The sequence below is a fragment of the Neovison vison genome, chromosome 7 (assembly GCF_020171115.1).
Source record: "Neovison vison isolate M4711 chromosome 7, ASM_NN_V1, whole genome shotgun sequence".
In the NCBI taxonomy this organism is placed as follows: Eukaryota; Metazoa; Chordata; class Mammalia; order Carnivora; family Mustelidae; genus Neogale; species Neogale vison.
This window is the reverse complement of record NC_058097.1, coordinates 29,316,846-29,333,836: the sequence shown is the minus strand read 5'-3', so window position 1 is coordinate 29,333,836 and position 16,991 is coordinate 29,316,846. Positions and strand designations below refer to the sequence as shown.

At 44.4% G+C, this 16,991-nt stretch overlaps 1 protein-coding gene across 1 annotated transcript in view; it reads left to right on the top strand.

Moving 5' to 3' along the window:
• The window catches only part of FTO (FTO alpha-ketoglutarate dependent dioxygenase), a 373,822-nt gene that overhangs the window by 198,903 nt on the left and 157,928 nt on the right, over positions 1-16,991 (top strand). The window contains exon 8 of the mRNA XM_044256132.1: positions 15,042-15,166. Within this exon, the coding sequence (XP_044112067.1) occupies positions 15,042-15,166 (125 nt within the window). The remainder of the gene's footprint in view (positions 1-15,041; positions 15,167-16,991) is intronic.

The following is a 16,991-nucleotide window of genomic DNA, read 5'->3' as shown; positions in this document are numbered from 1 at the left end:
GGTGAAATTCATTAGTTCTGTCTTTGGCCTTGCAGGTCCTCGTTTTAGTTTTCATTTCCTTCGAATGAACAGGATAAGACCGCTTAGCCAGATGAGTGTTAAATGGGAAGGTTAAGGTTATGATAGATCGTGAACAGGACGGTCGAGTAGATCGAGACCAAGTCTCAGAGCTGTGGTGAATTCAACAGTTGTTCCCTATAGCTCCCTTTGCTCGCCCCCACTCTGTGTATGTGTTTTATTTTCCTACTTCGACTATAAGCACCTAATGGCCAGGTACCATGACATTAGGGATGTCTGCTGGATAGCAAAGACTCAGATTGGTTGACTTTACCCTGTGGGAATTCGCCCTTGGTAATTCCGTCCTGTGCGTTGAGCGCAGAGGCGCTGGTCCTGGAGTTAAGACGCCGGGTTGCTAGTCCTGGCTCAGCTCCTATCCTAACTGTGATACCGAAAGAGTCCTTGAGTTTAGCTGAGCCTCAGGTTCCTCGTGTACGATAGTGTGGTAAATAATATTTGCTCTACCTAATTCACGTAGGTTTTGTGACGATTAAATGAGATAATATGCACGAAAGGACTTCCTATGACATTAAATGAGATAAGATGCATGAATGGACTTTCTGTGACATCCATCAGTTTACCCATATGTTCGCTTCGGTCATCAGAGTCGGATGCTTGGGGCCAGGGTTGGCTCCGTTGCTGACTCACGGTGGAAAACTTGGCAAGTTGTTTAATCTTTCTGCCTCTCTGGCTTTTCATCTGCAAAGTGGAAATGATAATCCCTTTCTCTCATAGGCTTCGTTTTAGCATTCAGTGATCCAGTGCGTGGGGGCAGCGCCTAGCATGTGGTAATGGCTGGTTAATGGTAGCTCCTGTCACCCGTCATCACCACCGGCAGCAGCCAAAGGGGTCCGGGCTACAAGATACTAGCTTATCTGGTATAGATGCGCAGTTAACATGAACAGTGGGGAAATGGAGAAAGACAGACCTAGGTTAGTATAAAAACAAGCGATCAGTGTTAGTGCCTTTACTGTGGCTTAAGTGGAACTCTAATGTTGCTAACACTTACTAGGGCCTTACCACGTCTCGGGCACTGTTCAGAGGACCTGGAGTTAAAAATTGACCCCTGTGTGCCCTCTGAAGTAGATGCTAGAAGACCCTTATTTTACCGATGAGAATACTGAGGTGTAGAGAGAGAGGTCACTTGCTCATAGCCAGCTCTAAGCCCCTGCGGGATTGGGACTCCAGAGCCTGTGTTTGTCCTCCCCGTGGTAAAACCCACAAGGACAAGAGAGACCTACAATCTTCTCTTCTTCGCAGGCTGGATTTAGGAAGCCTCATCAGCTTTACTTGCCTCTGAGTTCTCTGCCTCCTGGTTCCCAGCTCAGACGCAGTGACGTTTAGTTTAAAGGGCAGAATGGTTGTGTGTGTGTGTGTGTGTGTGTGTGTGTGTATGTAAATTTTCCCACATCCTCAAATCCTACATCTACATTTCTCTCCAGCTCTGTACCCCTGTTTGATAAATGTCCCCAAAGCATTGCCAGCACCACAAATCTAAAACTGAACCTTCCCCTTATGGCTTTGGGTGGTTACTTACTCTCTGCGAGCCGCCGTCTCCTCATCTTTAAAATAAAGGCACCTCACCTATGGTGACTTTTGGATTAAATGAGATGATGTGGATAAAATGCTTGTTGCGACGCCGAGCACACAGTGGCACTAAATAAATAAATGTACCTTCTTGCTGCTCCTGGCCGCTGTGAGGAGAGCAGTTCTCTAGGCCTGGGGGCAGGAGAAGGGTTCCGGCTGGGCATTCTGGCCTCCCTCTCACGGGCAGTTAAAGTTTCCACCAGGGCTTTGGTTTGGATGTTACTGAAAGAGGGGGTGGGCAGAAGGAGGGGGGGACAGATAGAGACAAAGGAGTAAGTTATAACAAAGGGCCTTTTCTGCTTCAGTTCTCGTGTAGAAAACATATGTTCAGTGAGGCAGGCAGCAGTTGGGTTAAGACACACTGTAGGGCCGCAGACAAAAGGCCCGCACTCTTCTTGCATTCACAATGTTTCCAAACATATTCACTTGTCTCACTTGTTAGGGACTGGGCTGTCAGCTGGGTCCTCTTGCAAGTGTGATTTCTTTTTCCCCAGTTCCCTTTCAAAGGCCTCCCCTCCCCTTCCCCTCTCCCCCAATGTTTTACACTTCATATAATCCAGTGTGCATGACAGAGCCCTTCAGCCTTTGTGCTACTGCTGTTTGGGGGAAGGGGAGAGCTGATCTGATGGAGGTCTTGGGTGACTTTTCACTTTGCCCAAGGATGGGAAGCCACTAAGCCACTTTGAGGCCAAACGTGCCCAGTGGATGAGTTAGAAGTACTCAGCGTGGCTAGCCATCCTTCACCTCCAACGAACAGTTAGGCCAACAACTAGATTAGCACAGGGAGAATCTGAGAAGCGGTGGCTGGGAGTTGGGGGGCCAGGTGTATGTTGTCGTGGGGTTGGGAGATTTGTTGCTTTTTTATTTGTGGAGTGAATAGTTTCTGATGAAAAGACACAGATAAGGCCAGGCACTGTCAGATTGGGAAGTAACTGGGATGAAGTTGGCTGTCCTTCTCGTGTTCATTATGTGAGATGTATGCAGATGTCCACACTTACTTCTGGGTCCAGGGAGGATTGCTGTGTGCTGTGCCTGCAGTCTAAAGCTCTTAAATTTCTTTATTGAAGTGAGGCGGCTAAGGTAGGGGTTTGTGTCCCTGGATGAGATTTCAGCGAGGTACTTTCATATATGTTTCTTTTCACTCTATGTGTATATTACATATGATACTGTTACATGACATCTGTTAGAACCTTCACTGCAGGGAGCAGTCAGCTAGGCACGTAGATTTCACATGCATGTAGATTTCACACGCTGGCACCTCTGGCCCTGAAGTTTATTACTCTTGGGCATTTCAGCTCCCCAAACTCAGTTTTCCCATCTGTAAAATAGGAATTACATTACCCTCATCCCCCTTGGAGCATCTCATAAATAAAACAGGAAATATGTCACATACTGGTGGGTGAGATCGCTTTCCTGTTTTTGTAGGAATCTTGCGGTGTGTCTTCCTTGCTCCATTACTGAGTCAGTTTCAGTGCCTTTGTCTCTTTTATTTTCCTTTTGAGCCTCTTGCTCATACTCTCTGTTTCATGATGTTGTTTGCTGAACTGGTTGCTCATCCTGGAAAGTACCAGCATGCTGCGAGGAAGGAGAGGCGGCGGAGAGGCAGAGAAGTTACTTAGAGCTCTAAATGGGCTGTTAGTTCTCTTCAGCAATAGAGACAATTATGCTCCGGCTAATAAACAGGCAGTCAGGTGGAATTTCCCGTATATGGTGTCTTCCGGTGGTAGGATAATTTCAGCACCTAAAAATCCTCAGACATAAAGCACTGTATAAATATTTTCTCATGAAAAGTGCCAACAAAGTCATCCCCTGCCAACACACCTCCGACCTGACAAAGGAAACTACCGGTGACGATATTACCGTTTTTAGTGCTGTCCTTTGAAAATCCTGGAAAGAAAACATCGCGGAAATGTCTGTGCATTCCCCTCGACCTGAAAATAACAGCTCTGCATAGATAAAATAATCTGCAAAGATTTTCGTAACGGACGGAGCTAAAAGACTGCAAGTAGGGGCAGAATTGCACCTGAGGCTGTCACCTTCCCCTTTTCGTCTGGCATGGAGTGTCACCCAGGGCCAACAGTAGAGCATCTGGAAAATAAGTGTATTTTTTTTCCCAGTACGAGTGGATTCATTTCACAGAATGATGGGACAGGGAGGGTGATAAGAGTATGCTTGTGAGGCTCCCCCCCCCCAACCGGCCCCCGCCACTGTATAGCTTTCGCTGTCTTCTGGTTTTGTAAGAAAGCTAGTGCTTCCGAAGCCAGAACGATTCCTGGGCTCTCTTGGTGAGATAACTATGCCGTTTCTTCCACCCGTGTGTGAATCAGCTTTATGATCCAGACCGCGTGCAGTAGTGACTAAGAGCAGACTCTTCAGAAGCAAACGAATCTATTAGGCTACTCAGAAAACAGAGCAGGGGCGGGCGTGGGGGGGCGTGGAGAACAATGATTTTGTAAACTCCATAAAGGTCAAAAAAAAAAGGCTTTCAGTAAGTATGCGGAGACTAGAAATCAAATCCCATTTCCTATCATAAGAAGCCCGTTGTTTCAGCCACAGTAGTTAATGTACTGTATGTGAAAGATTTAAGACTAGTTGGAAAGCTTTGCTTCTGTTTTATTAGGCTGCTATTGAAAAGCCAACAGCATAACTTCGACTAGGTGCTTTGAGATTTCTTAATGGGCTGTCAGGGGCAAGACACCAGGGCTGTGCTATACTAGCTCTTTCCTGTACATTAAAACAACAGGGGCCAAGCGATCACATACAGAAGTATGAATTACTTGATGCTTTCTCTGTTCCATATGGCCAGCCATGTCTTTGGCAATTAATCATGGACAAAATCAGTCGAATGCTCTCTGAAGCATTGAAGTCAACATTTAGTTGTACCTGTGCCAGTGGGGGCAGTGGGGTTGCAGGGGAAACATTGCAGGGGGGGGGGGGGCTGCTGGCGCCGGCGCCCGAGCAGCTGGCTTCTATAAACAACACTTTTTTCCCCCTCTTCACCTTTCTTTCTCTCTCCTTCCTTCTCTCCTTCTCCTTTCTTTTCTCCTTCCTCTTTTCTTTCTCCCTCCCTCCCTCCCTCCCCCCTCTTTCCCTCTCTCCCTTTCTTATATTTTTTTCCTTCCTTGACACATACACGGATGGTTTTTCACCATCATCCGCATCCTTGACAGCGCTGACCGGAGCTCCACGGCCCGGCTTCCGTGCACTGTCCCAGCACCCCACGTTGAACGTGCGCGGCAGGCCAGCCTTCCCTCCAGCAGCCTGCCCATTCCCACAGCCACCACCATGACCGTCCCGTGCGTTCGCGCAGTCCCAGGCCCGGCTGCTGTGGTTCCAGCGTCTTTTGTGGAACACACGATCCAGACTGATTTCTGCACTGGTAGCAGAAGAAAAATGGGAGGTTCTAGGAAAGTGCTCTGGGGAAAAAAGCTCCAGTAATTATTCAGATTCATGGCTGTGGTATTTTTGGATATGTATTTATTTTAATGGTATATGTATCTTATGGGATCTTTTTTTCCTCGAATTGTTTTGCACGTCATGCTGCTGATGACAGATCTCAGACATTCATTGAGCATTTTGTGCATGCCAGGCATCGTGCAAAGCGCTTTCAGAGTGGATGCTCTCATGTAATCATCGAAAGGGTAGTTGGTGCTGTTGCAGACACCCCCTTCACAGACGAGGGAGCTGAGCGAGGGAGCATTTTCCTGGCATTCTTTGCCCCCCAGCATCATCCTTGATTACTCCCCAGGAGTACCCCCAGTTCAACAGCACATGATGGGAAGAGGTCATGGCTTCCTAGTATATTTTTGAGGCTCCTTTGGTAAAAACTCCACTGAAATATTCATTCAAATCACGTGGGTCTTTGGGATGAACTGAACCAAGTGGGTCCGTCGGTGGGACTAAAGTAAAAGGCTGCTTTGCGGGCAGCCTCTTGGAGACTTCTGCCTTTGTGCCTTCTGTTCAAGACAGTCCAGCCCCTCTGCGTCTCTCCTTGCTGAGCCCTGCCATGAAGCGGGGAGGCGGGAAGGAGCAGGCCCCAGACAGCAGCCTGAAGTGGGCTGGTAGACGCGGCAGCCCGAGGTGACTCGGTGTTATCTCCCAGCCGAGGTCATCCAGGATGTGTCTTCTCAAATTCAGGAAACAGGGGAAAGAAAGTTTTAACATAGTGTAAACATTAGCACCCCCAAAACCCTCCTGCTCCCGGAGAGGGAGATAAAGGCGGCAAAAAGGCTGCGAGGCGTGTTTATTTGTTCTGCTGGGCTGTGGGTCCCAGCATGCTGGAGCTCTTCGGTGGTACCCAGTCTGATTTAGCAAATGGGAAGGCCTCACTCAGCACTGAGCTCCAGAGGCCTCACAAAAGAGCCTTCTTAAACTGACAATCAGTAAATGAGGGAAGACCTGAGATCGACCTTTCTTTGATGGAACCAAGGCTATCTCAGTGGGTTCTGGGCCTTTCTTCTTCTTCTTCTTTTTTTCTTTCCTTTTTTTTTTTTTTTAAAAAAAAAAAAAGAAAGAAAGAAAGAAAGGGGGGGGGAGTGTTCCTGGACTTTTGAAGAGGGGAGCCCTGGTTGGGTTTTTGACAGCCCGTGGCAGTGTTGATGTGAGGAAATAGCTTTCCCAGCTGATAACATCTTAAACCAAGTTTCTTCACAAGTTGAACCTTTAGCCCTCTTTATCAGTCCGAGCATATCTTTGTAATTTGTGTGTGCAGAGGGGAAATACAGCCCGAACCTGAGGCCGCTCTGTGCATAAAAAGTGTTTGGGGGGGGGCATTTTCCCTGTAATGACGGGTTCTGCTTTTTTGGCGCTGGTGAGGATGGGGCGATGGGGAGGTGGGCAAGGCAGGCAGTTCTGGCATCCTGGTGTTTCTGTGGCTTTTGAAATTGGAAAAACAGCAGCAGATTCGTTGTTGTTGTTGTTGTTAAATGAATTAAGGCAGAGGGATTACCAGCCACGTTTGTGGAATGCTCCTGTTCCCATGCATTTCCTTAGGCAGAGTTCTCTGATTTGTAAGAAGGACGGATTAAACCAGAATTTCAGAAGCTGTTACCCCATGTCAGAAAGGAACCAAAAGATGAAAGACTTCTGTTGAATTATTAGTCAGAAGTAAATGCTGTAATTTTCTTCTTAAAGCTCAGTGTGATTCCTGTCCAAAAACCTTGTATACTACAAATTCTGTATATTGTAGGTGTGTCTGTACGTGCTTTCCTGATGGTACCCCAGAAATAGGACATACTGGCAATTGCTGACTTTACAAATACATCCACCAAGAATTAGGTGACTTGCTCAGTTTTAATTGAGTAAATTCAGAATTGGTTTGGTCTCAAATGACAAACTTTACCCGAAGTTTGAGACGACTTTTTTTGTTTGTTTGTTTGTTTAAGATTTATTTATTTACTTTAGAGAGAGGGAGAGTGCTCGCACATGCGTGGGAGGGGCTGAGAGAGAGATAATCTCAAGCAGACTCCCACAGAATGCAGAGCCTGACACAGGCCTGGATCCATGACCCTGAGTTCACAACCTCAGCCTAAACCAAGAGTCGGCCGCCCAACTGACTGACCCACCGAGCGCCCCAAATTCGAGGCTTCTTAGAACCTTGGAGTTTAGGCGTTTCTTCTTTTCATTCTCGATCAACTTTGCTCTTTCCCTCCCTTCCCCTCCCCTTCCTTGTCCTCTCTGGTTGTGAATTTTTTACTTTGGTTTTGTGCATAAAGTTTTGAGCCAGGAGAAGCTGAAAACACTAGGGAGTTCATAGAGGTCCTTAGGGTGCTGTGGGTTGCCAGAGTCCAAAGTAGTTCTGTTTTTGTTTTTTGAGATGGAGAAAAGGAGACTTCTTGGCTTGTTAAGAGGGTCTGGAAAGATTACATGGGAATCCCAGTGGGAGTAAAACTTCTAGATGTATTTTGAGATACACCTTTCCAGATACGTATCGCCCTTCTATGTGGTCACCCAGGGATTGTATAGTCTTAGTTTTCTTGAACCCATTGTTGAAAAATAGTTTCCATAATGTTTTTCTTAGAATTCTCATCAGGTACAGTTTGCATCCAACTGGAGCTTGTCTCGCGTGCTGGTTTTGATCTCGAGTAGTCCTCTGTGGCTTGACTGTTCATCTCATTCAGCAGACATGCTCTGGCATGTCATTTGCTTTCATTTATTCCACAAGCACCTCTCAGGAGTCTGTTTTCATGACACGGTGCCCAAGTAGGCACCTTGGAGGATACCAGGAGGAGAGGGGCGGGGGCTTCTCTGCTCTACCAGAGCCCCCACTCTGGAGGAGGAAGCATCCAGTGAGGAAAGAGCAACAGGTCGTGGCGTGGTTTGTGAGATGTTCGGCAGTACCACGTAAGGAGGGGCGACCAGCTCTCTGTATCTCGGTGCAAGGATTTGGTTCACGGAGAACTTCATAGAAGAGGTGTTATCCGAGGTGTTTCTTGAAAAATGAGTCATGACTAGCCATTTCTACAGCCAGTCAATGTATCGTGTAGAACAGTCGTGTATTTTCAGGGAACTGACATTAGGCTAAATGGATTGGAAGATGGCAAGAGATCAAATTGGAACAGTGACCAGGAGCGTTGTTTTGCTGTGGTTATTTTGGCCAGGCGAAGAATTCTGGCTTCTTAAAACATTAAGGTGGTTTTTTGTTAGGTTTAGTTTGGTTTGGTCTCAAATGACAATAAGTGAGGCATATAGGGGCAGACGAACAGAGCTGCTCTGGTTTAGATGAGGTTTTGGAGGTTGAAGCTTCTTGTTTCCTTTGACCTTGAGAGTGCCCTCTTGGGGGAGGAACATTCGTGAAGTGGTGAGATGGATGCAGAGAGGCGAGTTTGGATGCCGCTGCGTGGTGCAGATGAGAGATGGGCCTGAACTCGGCCTGCGGCAGTGAGGAAAAAATAAGTTTGAGTCCTACTGAACATGGAGGAATGACAGGATTTAAAGTTTAGATACTGGGAGTGCAGGGAAAGGAAAGGGAGGCCAATAGGATGAGCCCTCGCCATCTGGATTGGGCAATGGAGTTGACCATGGTGCCATTTGCCCTTCTAGGGAAATACAGGAGAAGGAGCAGGTGGATGAGGAGGGAAGTGATGAGAGGGCAACAATAGTGCCGATGTGGACAGGCTGAAGTCGAGGCTTCACGTTTGAAGTGTATGTTTAAGGAGGGATCGGCAGTCCTGGGCTCCATGGGGCTAGAGTTCCATCATGCTTAAAGTCATCAGTCTATAGGGGAACCTTAAAGCCACTGGAGCAGGGGTCACCCCCAGCGAGAACAAACAGAAGCCTTCCGCTGAGAACCAGGGCTCCTGCCCTGGGCCAACCACAGTTAAGGAACCCCACCCTCAGAGGAGATGAAGAAGGTCGGGACATGTATTGGGTGGTAGCGTTAGAGAGAGAGGCATCAAGGAAGACCAGTATGGACTCTAAAAATAAACCCCACTGGCAGGGGAGTAAAGATTTCCTACCACGAGGGGGATGCAAAAGGATATGCCTCTAGCTCCTGGAAGAGGCTTTTTCTGCTCATAATTGTTCAGTGGTTGCCTGATTGCCTTTTCAAATGTTTCATGTGATGTCACAGACTCTTGCCGGAGTGTTTTTATTAAAACAGTACAACCTAGCATGAGACTGATTCATGGGTTCTAAACAATACTGATCATAGTGGCATATGTCTGGGCACCTCCTTCTCACAAGAACTCATGGAGAGGCTCTGGTGTCATCGCCATTTTGGAGTTGGGATAAAGGCCCATAGCTAGGAGGTGACAGCTGGGCTCTGAACAGCTAGCAGCCTTAAGAATATTCTTAGTCTTGGGGCGCCTGGGTGGCTCAGGGTTAAGCCTCTGCCTTCAGCTCATGTCATGATCTCAGGGTCCTAGGATCAAGCCCCGCATCAGGCTCTCTGCTAAGCAGGGAGCCTGCTTCCCCAGCCCCCTCCACCTGCCTCTCTGCCTACTTGTGATCTTTCTCTCTCTCTCTCTGCCAAATACATAAATAAAATCTTTAAAAGAAAAAAAAGGAATATTCTTTGTCTTTTCCTGATTGGCCGGCACTTTCATCAATTTCTATTGAAAAAGAGTTACTAGTGAAATGAAATCTAACCCCCAGAGCATGATTTCTAAAGCCCTGGTTTACTTGGCCTCTATTTTGAGGGGAGGAGAGGAGAATGTGTTTTTGGTAACAGGAGACTATTAAAAATTTGTGCATTCAGGGCACCTGGGTGGCTCAGTTTGCCTTCAGCTTGGGTCATGATCCCAGTCCTGGGACTGAGCCCTGAGTTGGGCTCCTGGCTCCTGGCTTGGTGGGAAGCCTGCTGCTCCCTCTCCCACTCCCACTGCTTGTATTTCCTCTCTTGCCATGTCTCTCTCTGTCAAATAAATATAATCTTTAAAAAAATTGGTACTTGTTTGAAGACAGTTCTGTGTTACTACTGATGGGAAAATGGGCTACTAACATTTCCTGCATAAAGTCAACCCTTTAGGAGCCAACACTAATACGAGGAGAAAAAATCACCATTGAGTCTTATCAAAAGAATGCTCTTTGACCCTCTGAAATTAACTTTTGTGCAGTGACTTCTTTTTGCTCTAAACTTTTTGAAATACTATATTTTAGTATAGTCTGAATGCTCAATCTAAATTCATCCATCCTTTTCTGATATCTTGAAAAGATTCTTTTGGTAACAGTTTGTTTCATAATCTCGATATAGTTCTATCTTTACTAACTACTTATTTAGATGTATTTAGATGGACGTTTGCTTTCTGCATTCTTTCTTGTCCTAAAAATGTGATGAAAAGGAGTTTTAACAATTAAATTTTGTAAGATTTTTATATGATCAAACTCGAATTTTTGGGATATACAGTCCTAAGAGTTTTAATGTATATGTATAAACTCACATAACCACTGCCACAATGGGGGTAAAGAACAGTTTCATCATTCCAGAAAGTCCGTTATGTTGCCTTTTTTTTTTTTTTAAAGATTTTATTTATTTATTTTTAACAGACAGAGATCACAAGTAGGCAGAGAAGCAGGCAGAGAGAGAGAGGAGGAAGCAGGCTTCCTGCTGAGCAGAGATCCCGATGTGGAGCTCGATCCCAGGACCCTGGGATCATGACCCGAGCTGAAGGCTGAGGCTTAACCCACTGAGCCACCCAGGTGCCCCATGTTGCCTCTTTATAACAAACCCTCACCCATCTTGACCCCTGGCAGCCACTAATTTATTCTCTGTCCCTGTAATTTGCCTTTTCCAGAATGTTCAGTAAGTGGAATCATGCAGTGTTTAATCTTTGGAGACCAGGCTCTTTCATCCAGCATAATGACTGAGATTCAAACAAGTGGCTGCGTTCTATCAGTTGCCTGTCCTTTTTTACTGCTGAGTAGTATTCCTTTGTATGGATGTACCACAAGGAGTTTATCCATTTATCCTTTGTAGGGCATTGAGATTGTTTCCAGTTTGGGGCACTTTTGAGTAAAGCTGCTGTGAACATTTTTGCACTGGTTTCCGTGTGCACATGAGCTTCCATTTCTTCAGCTAAATCCCTAGAAATGGGATTAGTGGATCATATGTTAAGTGTGTATGTGTAACTTTGTAAGAAACTGCCAAAGTGCCTACCACAGTGGCATTGTTTTGCATTCCCACCAGCGATGTATAAACTTCAAAGAAATTGAATACTCTTTTAAATGCTCTTGGGTTGAGGTTGGCAACTTGTGTTTCACAGTTCCTTGGGATTTTGAAGAGATGCCCCATGACGAAGGGAGCTTTTAGGTCCTCCATTGAGGCTTCTTTAAAGAGAACCGCTCCAGTTTTGTTTTGTTTTATATCTTGAGTTCCCCGCAAGAATACATTTGGGGAGAAAAGAGATTTGTCTGTAAGGTGTCAGAAAATCATTTTAAGTAAGGTGGTGCATCCAGAGCTCAGGGTGTGGACCATGGGTGTTAGCCAGACAAACGCTAGGTGGCGCTCCAGGACTCCACAGAGTGTGGGGACCACACTGTGAGAAAGTGGACCCCCCCTTTGCAGCTCCTTTTTAGTCCACATCTTTGTGTCAAGGAGGTCTTCATGTCTTTAACTTTCACCAAGACTTGTTGATGGCCTCATTTACAACAACTCAGTAGGCTTCTGTTCCAGAACCTTCAGCAAGCAACATCTATCTAGAATGAAATCAACATACAGCTTTGTTTTTAATGATATTTTTGCAGTTATCTTTTAATTTAGGACAGGTACCCCTGGTTTTCCTATTTTCTATTGAAGTGAATTTATTTTATACTTTAAAAGGTGGATCATTTGAAATAAAAATATCAGATTGTATACCTCATACACAAACGGGGCAAGAATTTTGAGACTGTGCTAGAATGACTGAAGTTCGGGAGAGTTTACACTGCAGGAATTATTTAAATAGACCTAGAAGTGGATTCTTTTGTCAAGTGGAGAGAGAGCTCCTTGCTAAAGCAGGTAACTGTCGCCTAGCTGATGAGTTTATAAGTTTACCTAATAGTAAAGTCTCAAAAGACAGTCTCCTCTTGTTCTTAGTTTTTACAGTACTTGTTTTTCAAGTTCCTTCCTTATTTACTGATTTGACAAATACTTATTAAAAATCATTAGGCAAGCACGGGGGTGCAGTAATGAAGTAAATAGACAGGATCCCCGACATTGTAAAACTTGCTTTCTTAAATCCTTTCTCCTTCCCCACTAAGAGGCTGATCAGGGAAAACAAGGGCCTCTGGATAAAATTTAAATGATGCAAAAGGTAAAGAAGAGAGAAATGACTTTTTTAAAAAGTTATTTTAATACAGTCAGAAGGAGAATTGAGTTTATTTTTTTGATGTCCTTTGAGTCAATGTAGATGTGTACTTTGTCTTCTATGTGAAATATTTTGCTTATTATTTTGGCAAAATAGTAAGTTCCTACAGACATAGTGATAAACGACAAGACTTCTTGAGGTTCCTTCCAACTTTAAGTACCTGAGGTCAAGTACCTCAGACAAAGAGCAATGCTGTTTTCAGAATACCCGTTGATGCCAGGACCTTTCTGAAATTAGACATCTTTAATGTTAGAGGTCACCAGTGAGCAGCTGTCTGAGTTTTGTTCAGTCACTGGTGTTTCTTGTTTGGCCACATGGTATTTTCAAAGTTTAACAAAACGAGTTTCCAACATGTAAAAGTCAGGAGATCTCACATAAAAAAAAAAAAATCAAAACAGATTTCTTGTTTATTTTGAAAATGCACGAATCTGGTGCCATGGAGACCTCTTTTCAGAGGTCTCAAGACCTCTGATATCAGAGTTGGCTGTTGCTGAACAGTAACTGCCTTTTTCACAGAGCATGTGCTCTCATGGGGTCATCTTGCCTAAACTCATTCATGTTACCTTTCTGGCTCTGGTGGGTTCTTGGATTTGCAGCTCCTGCTTGAGCCACTTGGAGCCCAGGCTTCGTGCTGGAGAAGCATCTAGAGAAAAATGAATATTCCTCTCTGTCCTGGAGGCCTAAAAATGTCCTTGCCCTCGAAGCTCAGAGTGTCCAGCTGGGTACATTGCCTGGTCTGGTCGATGTAATTCTGGACCCAGGAGGCAGAGATCAGGGTCCTCTTCTGGGCTAGTGCTAGTCACATTATCTTGGATCCTTTAACAAAGAAAATAGTATTTCCTATCTTTCTGTCCCAGTTTGGGTTTTTTGATTGTAAGCAGCAGAAACAGAATTCTGGTGAATTCGAACAAAATGGAACTTGATTCAAAGGATGTTGGATAACTCAGTGGTATCAAAAGAAGAAGAATGATCTCTGCTCAGAAATTTCAGGAAACCAGGAATACTTCGAGGACCATGGTTGGTAGGAACTAAGGAAACTTATCCGTGGCCTCCAATTATTCCCCCTTTCTTTGTCATTCTTCTTAAGTGTCTCAAGGCTTGGAAAAGCAAATCTGGACCTGGCCCTCATCCTTCATGGGAGAGAGCAGAACACTCTACTTAGTTGGCAGGCTATCTAAGACGGCATACGATAAAAGACTTCCCGAAGAAAAGGTTTGATGTTGTTACAGGAAAGAGGGATGGGGTCTGGGTAGGAGGCAGCCAGACAACAGATCTTCACTAACCTCTCCTGAAGGTTGTCCCAGAAGGCATTCAGTATACACTGCAAAATGCCACAGGGGAGTAAGGAAGTAGTATTTTAAGTTACATGAGAACAAAATTGTGAGTGTGCTCTTAAGTGAATGAAGCCATTGACGTCAGTCAGAGAAGGACCGGTACAAAGAAAGTAACAGGTTCATTCCTTTTAGCATTTGCTTTGGGTACAACATCTCCAAAGAAGCCACACCAACTTTAAATGAAAAACATGTCTAAATTCTCAAGATTTCTATCCCAGTTGTATGAAGATAAATATGTGTGACGAGAAGTTCTATCGTTAAAACTCAAAAGGCATTTGCTCACTCACATTTCAACTGCCAATAGAATACCCTGTGTTGTTTTCTTAATTGTTTCTTATGTTATATGAATTTGCATGTTTAAAACACATACGTGCAAAATGAGCATACAGGAGTGAGTCGTAGATAAAATTGAAATGACACTTTCAAATTTGAGTTTGGATGTAATGCGTCTTATTAGAGTGAGCAGCGTGTGCTGTGGAGGGCTTCCATTATTTCTAGAAGCACCATCTGACCTTTTCCAATGCTAGGTAGAAGCTGGAGTGTTTTTATACTCACTGGTGAACCTAATTTCTCTTAAGGACCATGGCCGTGACTGTTGAGTAAGTGATTCTTTCTCAAATCGGAAGTCTGCTGTGTACAAGAATCCCTGTACATATCCTTTGAAATATGTCGTGGATTTCTAAAGCTGGAAGGACTCCTTGAGACTGAATTTGATTTTTGTGCTCTTATTGTTTCTTTCTTTGGAAGCTCTTGATTTGCAACAAGCAAGGAAAATGAGTGAGAAAAAAAAAAAAAAAAATTGCTGGCATGGCTGGAAATAGAAATTAATGATTCCAATAGGAGAGGCAGTACAGAAATCCTCAGCTGGGTGGCAGAAAACAGAGCGAGCGAAAGTCAGAGACTGCTCTTTTTTAAAAGGCAAAACAAACAACTCACAGTGAGGTGTACGTGAAAATCATTTCTAATAATAGCTCATGGGAGGCAGTTCCCCGGAAAAAGACCGTCGGTGCACTGAGGAAATTAGAGTGAGAACACACAGCATCTCGATGTGTTACTTAAGGCAATGGAGGTTTAGAGTTTACCTTATGTGCCTTGTACATTGATTAAATACAAAATATATGCTGGCCATTTTTGACCATCATTTACTGTATTGATCTGTTAGCAGGGGAACTGTAATAAAAAAGCCATTGATTTACTGTCCTTATTTGCTTATGGGCTTTTTTTATTATTATTATTCTTATTAATTTTTCCTGTTCTTTTTTTGGACCATTCCTTCTAGACGCATGCTGTGCTTCATGAAGTTAGAAGAGAGGGGGTCCCCGTGGAACAAAGGAATGAAATCTTGACCGCCATCCTTGCCTCTCTCACTACCCGTCAGAACCTGAGGAGAGAGTGGCACGCCAGGTTAGTTCTCTGATGACGTGGGATTTGTTGTCCCCGAAAGAAACGAGAGCTGTACTCAGCTGAGCCCTTCCTCACGATGGGTCCCACTCCTCTCATTGGAGGGGCCATAAAAAGTCAGCAAGTTACAGATGGTATCAGCCAGCGTTAGCTCTCCTGCGCATGGCCCTTCCATTCATTGTAATGAACCATGATGTCATCGGTAGGTGTCTATGATTTATCCCCGAGTGTAACGTTTTGCATCAATTTTGCATCCTGAGCATGTAGTATAGAAGTACCTGATGCTAAAGGAGGCTTTTAATCAACACTTTAAAGATGAACGTCGCTGCCTGGTTCGGGCAGATGTCTGGGAAATTCACACCGTGCTCTTATACCACTCAGTGAGAGGCAGGTTGCTTGAAAGTGGTCGAATGATGAACCCCAGCTTTAGAATTGGCCAAGTAGGAATTATGTTGGCTTCATCCTAGTTTCTTTGCCCATGGACTTACCTGTGGTTTGAGAGCTCTTACTGATAGAAAGTTGCCACAAATCATCGGTTTTTACAGAATTGAGGCTTGGGTGCTCTAGATTCTGTTATCATGCTCTTATTTGAAAAACAATTGATGGGTGCAAGGCCGGAACCACTTCCCCCCAAACAGTAGGTAAAAATTGTTGAATTATCATCCATCTCCCAGCAAGAGGGAGAGGAATCAGGAAGATCGTGCTGAATTTTGTCTTGGAGTCTTTTTTGATGCTTAAAAATCCTGTGTGCCTGGGAGTCGAGAATGTTAATATTTCTTCAAGTGGGTCCATGCAACAGAATTTGTAATTGGTGGCTTTATCATGAAAATCAGTTTATCCAAACAAGGCTGAAGGTGAGCATTTCCAAGAAAGGAGACAGGTAAGAATACAAATGGTGTGTTCCAACTGAGTGTTGGAAAGCGGCTTCTCAAGTATGTGTTTTATCTCTAAATTCAGACTTACATTGAAAGAATAATTTTAAAATTCACCTCGATACTTGCCCCTTCCCCTCTTTTTTGTAGTGTAGTCAAATCAGAGTAAATGACAGTTTCAGCTACAGTCATTAAATAATCTCCAATTTAACTTTTCTTGTATTCTAACTTCAGCATATATATTCATTAAAGTATGTATATTTTATTAAATACTGGAATGTCCATGTGGGGACATCTAAGATGTGTTTCTCTCTGTGTTTAACCTTTTATATTGTTTCCCCTGGTGATTCTTATTAAATAGGAAAGAGAGAAAGAAAGCAAGAATTTCCCTGTAATCTCTCTTCGAGCCCCCGCCCCCGCCCCCGCCATCCCTCCAAAGACAGCTCAGAGACCAAATGTTGAGGATGGATGTCTTCTGTTGAGTGCATTTGGTTTGTTAACAATAATTCCCTAGTATCCCAAATCATCAGACAACATGCCCAAAATGGCCTGTTTAAAAGGAGTCTGGTTTCAGCATTTCTGGCCCTTTACTGCTAACAATTTAATCAGGAGCTGGAGCCAGTGTTGAAGTTGATGGAGTCTAGCATCTGAAACACAAATTCTCAAGTCCTTTGTGGCAGGGGAGGAGAAAAGAAAGAGCTTTAGCAGCTGACAGTCTGCAGACCCCCTTAAAACTAAACACCTGAAAGCAAATTTCAAGAGGGTCATGTCTTGAGAGCTCAGAAGGAAAAGTGTCTTCAGAGTATTAAATAACCGTCCTCCTCCCCCCCCAACCTCTTCTTCACCCCCATTTGATGTTTCCCATCCCAGTGACCTATCTAAAAGACTCACCCACATGATCTGTATAAACAGACTGTTACCATACACCTCTCGTTGCCTCATCAAAGCGTCCTCTG